Source organism: Pleurodeles waltl, chromosome 7 (assembly GCF_031143425.1).
Source record: "Pleurodeles waltl isolate 20211129_DDA chromosome 7, aPleWal1.hap1.20221129, whole genome shotgun sequence".
NCBI lineage: Eukaryota > Metazoa > Chordata > Amphibia > Caudata > Salamandridae > Pleurodeles > Pleurodeles waltl.
The window spans coordinates 4,823,474-4,838,297 of NC_090446.1; the positions used below are offsets into that span (position 1 = coordinate 4,823,474).

General features: G+C 43.8%; 1 protein-coding gene across 1 annotated transcript in view; it reads left to right on the forward strand.

Annotated features, from left to right (window-relative positions):
* LOC138303493 (double-stranded RNA-specific adenosine deaminase-like) overlaps positions 1-14,824 on the forward strand; it is a 90,852-nt gene that overhangs the window by 49,142 nt on the left and 26,886 nt on the right. Inside the window, exon 5 of the mRNA XM_069242671.1 lies at positions 2,836-2,977. Within this exon, the coding sequence (XP_069098772.1) occupies positions 2,836-2,977 (142 nt within the window). The remainder of the gene's footprint in view (positions 1-2,835; positions 2,978-14,824) is intronic.

A 14,824-nucleotide genomic window follows, 5' to 3' on the forward strand; every position in this document is an offset into this window, starting at 1 on the left:
TCATTTAGCGGGAGCAGTGCAGCAGCATCGTGCCACAGATTGCCTAGTGAGGACACCGCCAAGCACCAGTATGGAAGTTACACTTAAAGAAAACAGTGGCTGTCTTCTCAGGTGCCCTAAGAGCCCATCGCCTACAAGAAATCATGGTTCAGTGTACCGCTCGGGGTTTTCCTGACTCGCACACAGTTTGACTTTACTTAGTGCCAACATTCTGTCCTGGGCGCAGGCCCTTCCTGTGCTGAAAGGATCCAGTGTAGTGGGTCTCCAGGTGCTGCGTCCTCGACCACACACATGACAGTAAGAAACACTTTCAGCCACGGATGGTAACACCATGGACTGGCAAACGTTAATGATTCTTGTCAATCGGCAGCAAGTATCACACTCACGGAAGCACAAAGAGGCAGCAAAGCAACAGAACAACAATCCAACAAAACACATTTACCAGTGGTGCTCTCTCCCTGATGCTTATCACAGCGACACCCTCCGCCTCTGTGGAGCAAGAATACTTCTGTCTCTCCACCACCCCCAGGGTAATGCTAGTGTGGTCCACAGCGCTGTTACATTCCTCTCCTGCAGAAGTGACAGGACAGGTCTCTAACCCCTCTGTGACAGTACATGCCCCTTCAGAAAGCAAGAATCTTACCACACAATAAATCTCCAACCTCTTTTTCTTTTTGCAGGTTTATTTAGCACAGATGTGCCTCCTGAGTATTAGTGCTTTATAGGAGGACCAGAATACAGTACACATTCATAAGATGTTGACCGAAGTCTGGTGCCCCAGTTCCAAAGTCATCAGCTCTGGCTATTAGGTTACTGTGGTATTGGGAATTTCAGAATTGTATCAGTTCACCTTTTTGGTAATAAGTTTCCATTTGGTTTGTCCCTGTTTTCCCACCTCTCTCCAAGGGGATGTAATTTTCTAATAAATGGAATTCTGTTGTGGATTGTAGTAATGTGAGATAGGAGTTATGATGGTTTGGAACAGTTGTGTTTCAGTGGTTGGAGTTTCTTTTATGTGAAGGACCAGAATAAACTTATACGGATCAAGACCGCATTATCGGTTCCTGTCATCTCTTTGGGAACACCACAATTTGTCGACAAGGATGGCGTACAAAACCACACACGCAAAGCACAATGGATCTTTTTGTAGGAAGTATCACTAGACATCATGGGTCCCATAAATTGTGGATTTCGGTAAAATATAAAGTTGTTTTAATGGATGCTCTGTCCAGATGGCCTGAAGTCATGGTGACTTCTGAACGTCCATGAGCATTGTGAAACTCTTAACTGAGGTGTTTACATGTGAGGTAAATCCCCCAAAACATATTAACAGCTAATGGAGTGCAACTCAAGTTAATGAGAGATTCGTGAGTGTAGGGAAATTTTGCACAAAAAAAGTGCACACCGGTATGGGGGTGCAGGGGGTGGGAGGTTGAGTTTGGGTGTCGAGGGGTGGGGGTTAGTGTGTGTATGAAGGGATAGGTGGGGGCTGAGACTGGATGGCGGGGTGGTTAGTGTGTGTATGGTGGGGTGGGTGGGGCGCCCATTCTGGATGTCGGGTGGGGGGTGTCAGGTGAGTGTGGGGCAGTGGGGGAGCCACCTACTGGTGACCGGGAAGGAATTCCCTGTCACCGGTAGGGCCTATCGCCATGGTTTTCATGGTAACGCTCCAAATGCTGGGGGCGGTACTCTGTCGGCTGCCGGGCTGGGGTTTCACATCCCTGGCAACTCATACCGCTATGGCGGTATGAATGGTAAATTGGCAGCTTGGCTGCAGGCAACCCGCCAATGTCATAATGTGGCGGCATGTACCGCCAGCTTGTTGGCGGTACTACTGCCACATTAACACCTGCCGCTGGGGTCATTATGACCCCCTATATATGGAGACTTCTATATGTTACCTATAGCATTGACGATGAGAAGTTGTATTGTAGTGCTGCATACTGTGCGGGGACCTGGTACTTTCCAGGATCCAACTGGCCTATCCAGCAGCTTTATCACTTCTAAATAGATGGAGTTACACATCGCCGCATGCTGTACATCTTTCAGACGTTGCCCTTAATGATGGGCTTATCTTTATTTGTGTCACATTCTCTATGCTGTGTTTTGTCGGTGTTCTTTTTAAGTGGGTATTTGGAGTATTTTAGATATTAACTCCAGAGCTGGTACCCAAGGTGACCAGGAAATGCTGAAAGATATTTTGCCTTGTCGTTTGACTTCCTCCTCGCCTACTCCATCAAGCTCAACGATCTTCTGATGCTTAGGACTGAAGCTGCTAGGAAGTAAGAAAAAGTTCAAAATATTTGTTTGGTAAATGTGATATTCTTAATCCTTTGTTTATGAAACCTCTCTACTTCAGCCCAGCATCAAAAGCTATTCCTGGTAAAGGGACTGGTGTGAAGGAAGAAAGTTGGGCATGCAGTGGGTACAAGTATCACTTCAGACTTCAGGTTTCCTTTTGCTTGAAGTACTTGTGCACCTGCTCTGATGCTGCCCAATGGATTGAGCCTTCGGTGAGAAGACGCAGAAGGGCCGGTGGTGCCATATATTCTATGGCCGGTCCTGTTAGGGATGCATCACTTTGCATTCTCTAAGTTCAAGTTAGGGATGCACATGTTAACCTTCTGTAGGTTTGTGTACCCGATAAATTACATGAAAGGTGAAGGCAATGTTGAGTGCTGAGTAAATTCGGCAGGCCTCATACACCCTTGTGCAAGGCATGTTTACTTGTGTTTCTGTTCTGTTCTTGCTGTCAAATGTAACATTTCTTCACATGAACTGGTTCCAGTATTTACTTCTGGGAGTGGCTGATGCTCATCTCTGCACTCTTTGTAGGTTCAGCTTCTGTGTAACGTTTGGTAACAGGACCTTTCCAGCAGTTTCTGCCAACAGCACAAAGGTGGCAAAGCAGCTGGCTGCCGAGGCCGCACTGAAGGAGCTGGAAAAAGAACCAGGCGGGTTAGACGTTCCAGAAAAGGTACAGACAGTTTGCGGTTTGTAGTAATGTTCCGCTTGATTCGGTTTCTGCTTGCTTACCTCTACTCTCTCCATGCTTTTTCTTTGTGGGAACAGTGCGGTCAGTGGTTTCTGCTAGTGTTTTCTCTTATTTCCTGCTGTTTATGATACCCATGTTCTCTTTAGATGCTCTGCTTGCTGTTGGTGGGCCTGTTCCTGTCTCCATGGTTTCCGCTGTCTGTAACCATGCCCCCAACGGTTTCTGTTTGTTTCGGTAGTAGCCCATTACACATGGTTTCTGTTTGCCATTTATAGTAACTTATTTTTTTCTGCTTGCCTTATTCTGTTTCCTTAGTTTCTGCTTGCTGTTTTAAGCATGCTCGTTGGATGGGTTTGTTTGGTATGATGTTTCTGTACTCTTTCTGCCTCCATAGTTTCTGCTTGCTGTTTGTGGTACCTATATTCCAAGCATGATTGATTTTTGCCTTGTATTTGCAGTTATTATTCTCTGAAGGTTCTGTTTGCTGTTAGTAGTCTTGCGGTGTTGTTTCCGCATGTGTTTTGTGGTAAACATTCTCTTTCCATGGTTTCTGCTTGCTGTTAGCGGTACCTATGTTCCAAGTATGATTGATTTTTGCCTTGTCTTGTGGTAATTATGCTCTGAAAGTTCTGTTTGCTGTTAGTAATCTCACAATTTTGTTTCTTTGTGCGTTTTGTTGTAACCATGGTTTCTGCTTGCTGCTTGTTATAGCTGTGTTGTGTATGTTCTTCCTGGATGCTGCTTATAGTGACACTCATCTTTATAACAATGTCCTCTATATAGTTATGTGGTAACTCTCCTCTTTCGGTGGTTACTCCTTGCTGTTCATTGTTTCCAACCTATCTGCAGGTGCTTGTCTGCCTACTGCGTGTGCTAGCAATCCGAAGGTTCTTGCTGGTTGTTTGTGATGACCATCCTCTTGCCATTGTGTGTGTGTGCTGTTTAATCTTGCCATGTTTCAACTTGCTGTCTGTGGTACCCATGCTCTGTGTGATTTCCTGATTCAGTTTGTGGGCACCCTCTTTCCTTGCTTTATTCTTGCTTGCTATTTTTTGTAATCATAGTCTCTTGATAGTTTCTATTTGTTGATTGAACTATGTTATCTCCGTGGTTTCTGTGTGCCGCTTATAGCAACCATTGTTTCACTATGGTTTATCCAGTATTGGATCTTTCATAGATTCACATGCTTGAATCTTTCCTGTCGTCGAATAATCATAATAACCATAGAGTTTACAATATAAACAGGCCTAAATTTGGTAGTCTGTCCACGTAATTTTTTAAAATGGACCAAACTTGAACCATAACCTATCAGGTGACAGCACCCTCTAGAACACTCCCAAGAGAAGCTCCCTTCCTCAGATTTTCACTGCACATAGAGTGTGAAGGAAGTCTCCCTGAGAGGCCTTTAGAATCAGACATAATTTGGAAATAAAGAAACGCCAAACCTTCTCAGAAGAAAACTCAGTTCTTTCCACAGTTTTCTTCTGAGAAGGTTTGGCGTTTCTTTATTTCCAAATTATGTCTGATTCTAAAGGCCTCTTTGGTCCCTGTAAGACCTGTGGGAAAAATAGTTTGTGTGGATGATCCATTTAAAAACTGTATCGATTGCCTTCACCCTACTCATAAGGCAAAGGAATGCAAAATCTGTTGTACCTTCCCACCAAAAACTCAGAGAGACAGAGAAGGCAGATTGTTATTGTGGCTACAGAAAACTAAAGCTCAGAAAACATAATCTGATGAGGACAGTGACTCTGTTCCTAAATCTCACAAGAGGGCTAGATCTCTTGAGGGAACTTCTGAGGAGAGCAGGAGATCCATAAACATGTATCGTCATTCAAAGGACTCAAAAAAGAAAAAAGAAAAAACGCTCTTCAAAGGTAGCTTCATCTCCTCTTGCAACACCCTGTAAGCCACTAAAACAAAAAGGGCAAAAATTTCCTGTTTCGCCATCGGCGTCGAAGTCACTGTTAACGGCGACATCATCGACGACCACAGTCGCCACTGTGTCATCGGTGAGACAATCCGTGTCGACAACATTTTCCACGCTGGTTCCAGTTTCATCGGCGAGACCCTCGGAGACGTCTAGGACTTCGTCGACAAGCATCACCACAGTCGACGCTCCCACGGTCAACGGTTCCACCCGCCGATGCTGCCATTGACGAAGACAACATCGACGAGGATCAAGATTAAAACTTACCATAAAGCCACCATGGCTTATGCGGCAAACATTTCACCTCTTTTTCCAAGTCACCTTTTAGACCTGGAGGACTCTGATGATGAAGGACCTTTTGGACAGGCTTATAGTCCCTCGGAGCTCCAGGTGCGATATCAGGAAGAGGAAGATGAATATTATGAGGATGATCAAGGCCAACAGGTTGAGGAATACTATTGCACTCCCTCTACTCAGAAATACGCTGAGCACCACTATTATCCGGACTACCATCACCCGCAGGAGCAGGCATTTATGCCTCGTTCACTTATAGAAGATCTTCAGAACATGCTGGCGGATTGCAGATGGGTTTTTCTGCCACAGACAGAGGTACCACCATCTACTCCACCAAGTACAGCTTCTGTTCTGCCACCAGAGATTCCACCTTCAATAACACCCAGAATGAAGCCCCCACCACACGCGGTTCCTCCACCCAGGACGATCCTTCCACATCGGAGGATGAAGCAAGGGAAGAAGGTGAATTACCATCTCAGCATGACAAATGGCAGGATTATGTTATTCCTACTCCATCTCCTCCTCAATAGCCTACAGCTGATTCCCCTTCCGAAGACATTGGGGGAGGGGGGGGTTTCGTTCTATTATGGAAAAGGCAGTGGCGAGATTTCATCTGCCCATCACAGTGAAGCATTCCGATTGCTTCTTGTATGATTTTCAAAGATCAAGCGCAGAAATCAGTAAGGTCTATTACTATCATTGACCACCTATGGCAGGAGGGTGTCAGGATTGTGAAGAACCCTGCTACGGTGCCAGCGGTCCTGCCACTGATTGACAAGAAATACAGGACTCCGGGTGATGCTCCTGCATTTCTCACGGGGCACCCTCGGCCGGACTCTGTGATTTCACAGGATGCACAGAGAATTTCTAAAAATCCAGCAGCCCCTACCTCAGTGCCACCAGATAGAGCTGGTTGATGCCTTTTCTCTCGTGTCTGCCGTTACAGTAAGAGCTGCTAATGCCTTGGCTATTCTAGCACGCTATAATAGGCAGATGTGGTCCGACATCAAGCCTATGGTTGATCTCATCCCTGAGGAGCAGAGGCAGGAAGGAAAAAAGATCTTGCAGGAAGGAGAGCAAGCCTCTTCTGAGATCACTGATAATGCCATGGACACAGCCTCAGCTGGGTTTTGGCAAATGGAAGGCGCTGCTGTTCTGAGTCGCCAGGGCTGGCGGAAGGCCCTTCATTTCGACCTGAAGTGCAAACAACGATTTTTGATATGGCATACGACGGGGACATGCTTTTTGGCAAGCATATAGATGAGGCCCTTCTTGCCATGAAAACTGACACGGCTAAGTCCCTTGGCTCTTTACAATATAGAACTCTACCTTTCCGAGGGGCAAATGGACGTGGCTCTTCCTTCTATAGAGGATCTTTGGTCTGTTCCCAGCCGTTTCAGCCTTACCAGCAATACAGACCATCACAGTCGTATCGCCAACCAACTACGGCTGGTTTCTCTAGGCAGGGTGCCTGTTGGAAGTCTTCGCATTAGCCCAGAGACACAGGACGCAAGCAGTGACCCAGTAGAAGTACCATCTACTCACCTGTTCCAGCATCAAGTAGCGGCAAATATTTCCTGATATCTCCACAACTGGAAAACTATCATCTCAGATCAATGGGTGTTGGACATAGTGGCTTATGGCCACACTCTAGAATTCACTGTCAGGGCGCCACCCACTCCCCCAAAAGGGGTGCATTCTCCTTATCTTCACTTATTGAAAAAAAGAGGTCAAATTGATGCTTCTCAAAGGAGCCATAGAAAAAGTTGCAATGGCTCAAAGAGTGAAAGGATTCTATTCCCATTTTTTTCATTGTGTGAAAGAAAACAGGGGAATGGAGACCTATTCTAGATCTTCAGCATCTCAACAATTACCTCTGCAAACAAACTTTCAGAACGATCACTCTTTCAGACATATTAAGCCCCCTGAACAGCCAAGACTACATGAAATCTCTAGACTTGGAGGACGCTTATTTTCATATCCCCATCCATCACAAACATTGCAGATATCTCCGATTCACAGTGTCTGGTACTCACTATCAGTTCCGAGTCCTTCCCTTTGGGCTCAGATCAGCTCCTCGCATATTCACCAAGTGTCCAGTAGCAGCTGCTCTCAGGAAGCAGGGTCACCAGGTCTTTCCATACCTAGACGACTGGCTTCTGAAGGCATCCACTACGCAAGGAACTTCAGCAGCGACAAGAGATTGCATTACAATTTTTTCAAAGACTAGGTTTCACGCACAATGTCAAAATCTTGCTCAATACCCACTCAGAGGATGACTTTTCTCAGAGCTATCCTGGACACGCAGCTGAACAAAGCTATCCTTACACAGGAACAACAGGATCTCTTGCCCAAATAATATAAAAAAGAAAGTTTGTTTCAGTGAGGTCGTGCAAATCGCTCCTGGGTATGATATCTTCCACCATCAACCTGGTACCAAATGCACATCTCAAAATGAGACAGTTGCAGGAAGAATTGCAGATTCAGTGGAACCAATCGCAAGGTTCGTTCAAGGATCGCATTCTGGTTATGCCAAAAATGATAAAGGCATTGGGCTGGTGGGCTTACCAGTCCCATCTTTCTCAAGGCCTCACATTCATTCTGTTAGTCCCACAATTTATAATTACCACGGACGCTTCCATGGAAGAATGGGGGAGGGCATCTCCAAGATCTGCAAATCCAGGGAAAATTGTCAACCCACCATAGGCTGATGTATATCAACAGCCTAGAACTCAAAGCCATCTTCTTCACATTGCAAGCGTTCCTCCTGAGGATAAAAGGTTCTCGAGTGTTGGTGCGGACAGACAACACAACTAGCATGTATTATATAGACAAGCAGGGAGGCACGAGGTCTTTAACCCTTTCACAGGAAGCTCAGGTACTATGGGACTGGCTTACAAAACATATCTCTCTGAGAGCCGAGCATGTTCCAGGGGTGCGCAACACACTTGTGGACGCACTCAGTAGGACCAACAGCGTTAGTCACGAATGGGAACTGAATCAAGCTCAACTGGACAAAATTCTTGCAACATGGGGGAAGCCAACTCTAGACCTATTCGCAGCGAATGACAATACCAAATGCTGATTTTATGAAAGTCGGTATCACCTCCCAGGGTCCTGGGGGAATGCCCTTTCGTTGCGATGGTCCGGGATCTATGAGTACGCTTTTCTGTCCCATTGATCCCCAAGGTCATAGCCAAAATGAACTTTGTCCCCTAATACTAATCACACCCATATGACCCCGGCAATGCTGGTACACAGAGCTTCTTTTAATATCAGAAACTGCGCCAATGTCTCCCTCCAACTCCAATGCCACCTTCAATGCCTCAAGGGGAGATTCTACATCCAGGTCCGATGTCACTGCACTTGCATGCATGGCTCCTGAATTTCAACATCTCAAAATAACCCCAGAATGTAGAAGTATACTGTTTAAAGTAAGAGCAGACTGCACAAACAAAAAGTATTGATTCAAATGGAAGTGGTTCTGTTGTTGGTGTCAGCAGCACAACTTACACCTTTTATGAGGCCTCTCCGGTGCAAATTTTACCGTATCTGTTACTGCTGGCAAAATCTGGGCTTGTGCATTCTTCAGTGAAAGTGCATTTGGCAACAATCTCGACATAGACATTCTTCAGACACGGCTTCACTTTGCTCGTCGAGTCTTATTAAACAGTTCATGAGAGGTTTATTCAGAGCTTTTCCTCCAGTAACGTTGCCTCCTCCTGAATGGCACCTTAATTTTGTACTTTCACAACTAATGAAACCTCTGTTTGAACCCATACATAAAGCAGATCTTAAGTTCCTTACTTGGAAGTTAGCTTTCCTTCTAGCAATCACTTCCACTAGAAGGGTCAGTGAAATTCAAGTCTTTACCACACATCAACCTTTTCTATGTTTTACTGACAATTGTCATTCTCAAGACACATCCAAAGTTCATTCCTCAAGTTTCTTCTCAATTTCATCTGAATCAACCTGTTATTCTCTAGACCTATTTTCCTAATCCAACATCTCCAGCAGAAAAATCCCCCATACATTGGATGTGAACAGGTGTCTTAAGTTTTATATTCAACAAACTAAAGCTTTTCGCAAATCTAATCAGTTATTACTGTCCTATGGACCTGGGCGTCTGGGTTCTTCAGTAACAAAGTCAACAATAGCAAGGTGGCTATAAGCAACTATTCAGTTCTGCCACTCCGCAGCAGGAAAACCTCTGCAAAGACAACCTAGAGCGCATTCAACAAGAACAGTTTCATCCTCCTTGGCTCTGTTTGCTGGGGTGCGCTGGATCAAATATGCTGTGCTGCTACTTGGAAGAGTACCCGCTCCTTCACAAAGCACTATTGCCTTCAGGCTGCCCATAGGACGGATGCGGCTGTGGCCAAGCAGTTCTACTACGCCTGTTCCAGGAAAGGTGAGCCTCTTGGTAATGTAGAATTTTGTTTCTATTGCTATTGTTATATCTGTTGTTCTCTTATTTTCTGATTACTGTTCCAAGTTCAACATCTCTGCATTCGGTATGGTCTTGCTATGATTGGTATAGATACTTGCATCTTAATTTTTTTTTTTTTTTTTAAAGAGAGAAAGGGGAAACTAAATACTTTCATTCCCTCCATCCACTTCAATTTTATTATACTGCTTGTTGTTCTGATTCAAGCACGTGAATCTCTGAAAGATCCAATACTGGATACAAAATGAATTACTTACCTGTAACTGCAGTTCCAGTATTTATATCTTTCATAGATTCACATGCGACCCACACTCCTTCCCTTAGAGGCTCCCTTTTACTGACTCAGGTAACATACTTCACTCTCATGCTGGAAACCTGAGGAAGGGAGCTTCTCTTGGGAGTGTTGTCGCCTAATTGGTTATCTTGTGAGTGTTATCGCCTGATTGATTATGGTTCAAGTTTCGTCGATTTTATAAAAAAAAATAATAATAAAAAAAAAAAAATGCCATGGACAGACTACCAAATTTAGGCCTGTTTATCTTGGAAACTCTATGGTTATTATGATTATTATTATGTACTGCTTTATAAAATACAGTGAGACTCCCACTTCGATGACGGGAAAGATTCCAGCATGTGAATCTATGAAAGATAGCAATACTGGATAACTGATGTTACAGGAAAGTAACTAATTTCTTCTTCTTGCTGTTAGTGGTTTCCTTCCTCTTGCCATGATTTTTATGTTTAGTGAGCAGTTCTTTCTCTCCATAGTTTTCGAGTTGATTGTTGCAGCTGTGCTGTTTTGATTTTTCTATTTGTTGTAACTGTACCTTCTACATGGTTTTACCTGTGCTTTGTGGTAGACCTGCCCTCTCAACGGCTTCTGCTTGCGTTTTTTTGGTCTCTGTTATTTTCTGCATGCTGGTTGTAGCACTGTTGCTGTCGCCATAGTTTCTGTTAAGCATGCTGGTTGTGGTTTCCATGCTCTAGTTATGTTCCTAGTTCCATGCACAGGCTGCATTCTTCTGGTAAATGGGCTAGTGACTTGCTCCCTCATGTATGCTGTAACCTTTCCATTTACCGATGGGCGGTAGGGGTTTCCTTCATTAGTGGGTATTCACTGTTTGCATTTGTGGCACCAGATGTTCTCTGTAGTCTGAAACGTACTGTTCAATGTCATGTGTAGCTGTAGGTACACATGCTTTGCGTAAGTCCGCTATCTAGTGTTGGGCTCAGAGTGTTACAAGTTGTCCTTTGTTAGATTGTTTTCTTTCCGCCGTCAGGTTTGGACGTGTTTCCTCTTGTTCCGGTGGATATTGGGTCGGTACTTCTGAACTCCATTCTACCTTTCCCTAATTCTGTCAGTTTCGTTTCGGTCACATTTCCTATCTATAGTCGATCCGATTTAGACCGTTGTGGTTGATTTTTCACCCTTAAGAGGAGCCTCTACCTTTTAGGGCCTACTTCAATGTCGGGCTGATGGAACTAACTCAGTTTCGATTCTGTTCTCTGTGTCGTGCAAAATTACCATACATTGAGCAGCATTCGGTGTGTAATCTGTTTATCTCCCGATCATCGAGAAGAGACTTGCGATGCCTGCAGATCATTTTGATCTAAGAAGACTCTCCGGAACCGAAGAGCTTGTCGTCTTTTAATGACGTCCAAGTCCACAGAAGAGACACCTGATATTTTTGGTGAGGAACATGCGTAGAAGGAAGTAGGACAGAGTACGGCATTTTCCATCAGAGACTCAGACTCCTGAACAAGACTCTGATGCTGACAGCCGCTCCATACCTCTGGGGCAGTCCGTGAGTACACCTGCTCGACACACCACCAAAAGACATTAAAATTCCAGCACTGATTGTCAGTCCTCCACTGCCTTTGGGCCTTGGTCGGATCCGAAAAACAAGTCCGGATGACCAACCATTGGGCTTGGCACTGAGAAAAAAGACCAAAGTCCACTCTGCATCGACAAAACAGACTGCTTCAGCTGAAAAACTGAAATATCATTTTCAGAGACGAAAAAACTGATACCAAATTCGGAACCGACACTTTCGGTTCGAATTGAACTCTCCGTGTGTAAACCTTCGGAGCCGAAAGCCATAAGTAGGAAACCAACATCTTCTACACAAGAATCATTGGATATACCACCCATTTTAGAAGTGATAGACACTAAACAGCGAACATTGCATATTCAAAAAGGCACAGGAAAGATAAGTGCTTCTCCTCCAGTGACTATTAAGAGGAAATTAACTTTTCAGGAGACCTTAGATGCTGGACCTCCACCAAAGAAGGTTTCAAAAGACGAGGAGAGAGAAAAGGCCATACAACAAAAGCAGCCTTCACCACCACATTCTCCTGTTCTTCCATCCACACCACCATCACTCACCTATGAGATGCAGTTTTCACCACAGACATCCTCCGCATCACCACACAAGGATGATCATAGTGATGCTCAGCAGGATACTGATCCGTGGGATCTATATTCAAATGATCCAGACTTGTATCCCGCTAGACCTTCTCCACCAGAAGGCATTACTGCATATAACCATAGCATACCTCATAGCCCGAGCAGCTGCCTACAATAATGTGCAGATGCATACAGATCAATAGAGGAGGATTTTCTTTTTAACACGTTAACGTCTACACACAAAGAATACCAATGTCTCCCAGTGCTCCCACAGGGCTAAAAAAATCTACTCGATCACTCGCTATGGTGAGTTTTATTTTATGAGGTTGAGCTGTTTTTAGATTCCACGACAAAGAACAGGTGTTTTTTTCAGTCAAAACTGAATTAGAAATTAAGATGCCTTTAAATCTTATTCTTGTCACATTTGGTCTGTGTTGAGAGACAGAGGTCAAAAGTCAGTTTGTCTTCTTGCAATGCAAATACTTTTCCTTGTGACTGCAGAGTTCGAAGAAAGTTGTAAGGTGAACTGTCTGACTTGTGTGAAGTGAAAGGCTCAGGTTTTTCCTAACACACATTTATATAACTAAGTCAACTTTACAAACCTTTCAAACTATATTTCAGTAGCTGTGAAAGAAAATGTTTGTACTTCTGTGTGATGAAATAAATATTTTAATAGGATGAAAAAAGTAAGAACACTTTACTTGGTTATGTGCAAATGATGAAAGTTTTTTTAAACCCAATTTTCACAGATTATTGTTAATACACTATATAGTTTTATCAGTAAAGCTGAAATGTATTGTCTGTAAATGACAGTGCGCAACCACATCTTGTTTTAGCAATATATTTATTTAAAGTGTGTTCAGACATAAACTGAGAAACACTCTTGGCTTGATGGCAAAGCTATTAGTAAACTCAGAGGCAAGTCATGCATGGATCATGTGTAACCTAAATGTGGACTAGAATTATTATACATGGTACAAATGTTAAGTGTATTTAAACAAAAGATAATTTTTTTACAGCAGAAATGCTGAACTCGCATATTTGAAGATATATGCATATGTGAGAATGAAGAAAAAGGCGACTGTAAAAATACAATATTTGCCTAGAATCACACAATTTGAGACCCGTTTTCGGGTCAAGTACATTACAGTAAGGTCGAATAGATTATACAAGCTACTCGACCTGCAGGTCTAGTAAAAGTTTTATGGTTTTTTTGAGGCCTGTCCCAGGAATGCTCAGACATTCATCTGTCATTTTCAAAGAACCAGTGAAGGTCAGAATTATCACTCCTAGAGTGGATAGAAAATAGAAACTGGCACCCTCAGACCCAGTTTTTATCAGGACTCAGTTACCACCTGATTTAATAGTGGTTAGTGCAGCAAGGAAAAGGGCCAACAGTAAGTCAATAGGAGATGCTCCTCCTCCAGATAAGGAGAGCAAAAATGTAGATGCAGTAGGTAAAAGGGTAGGCTCACAAGCTGCAAATCACTGGAGGATAGTCGACTCACAAGCTCTGTGAGCTAGGTATGATAGGGCCCACTGGGATGAGATGGAAGAACAGTTTCAGTATCTTCCACCAGAGCATCAAAAACGGGGACACCAAATAGTCACAGAAGGGCAAGCAATATTTAATAACACTATTAGATGTGCTATAGATGCGGCTGATACCGCAGCCAGAAGGGGTCAACACCAGTGTAGTCATCAGAAGACGTGCTTGGTTAAGATGTTCAGGGTTCAAACCTGAGATACAACAAGCTGTCTAAAATATGACCTTTGACAAGGGACATCTATTTTGCCCAGAAGTTGACACAACCATAGAGAAACTTAAGAAAGAGTCTGCGATGACTAAGTTGATGGGTGCATTTTACTCCACACACACCAGAAGAAATCTTCGTAGCCCACAGTTTAGAGGTGGCTTAAAGCCATCAGCCACAGAAACCTGAATTTCCCAGCAAAAACCGACCTCACAGTTCTACACAAGAGGATCATTCAGAGGTTCCTACAGAGGATCCAACAATAGAGGAAGAGGCAAAACCATCCACTTCCTGAGGTTCCTCTACCTCAACTAAACAGTGACTCACTTTCCATCCCCACAGCCCACACGTCTCCTGTGGGAGGAAGACTGGTAAATTTCTATCCACAATGGAACAACATCACCACAGACCACTGGGTTCTGTCCATTATCCAACATAGTTAATGTCTAGAACTAATTTTCACTCCACCAAACATTCCCCCTTGTTCACACACTCTCTCAGGACCATCTTTCTCTAGTGAAAGAGGAGGTACAATCACTGCTACTCAAATGAGCTATAGAGATAGTACCAAGGGTGTTCACCAAATGTTTAGCTGTAGTTGCAGCATTCCTGAGAAGACAACACATACATGTCTTCCCCTATCTAGATGACTGGCTCATAATAGCCGGTACAATCCAAGTTTGTCAACAACACACTCAGTATACCAATGATCTACACAGTTTGGGATTCACAATCAATTACCTCAAATCCCACCTGCAACCATCACAAATACAGCCATATCTGGGAGCAATTCTGAACACTCCGGGTTAGCATATCCAAACCCAGTAAGGATTCAAGCATTTCACAATTTAATATCTCAACAAAAACACAACCACACTTTTAGAGTAAAGTTAGTGATAAAACTATTAGGAATGATGGCTTCATGTATAGCCACTGATCCAAATACAAGGCTGCACATGCGACCACTACAGCAGTGCCTTTCCCAACAGTGGTCTCA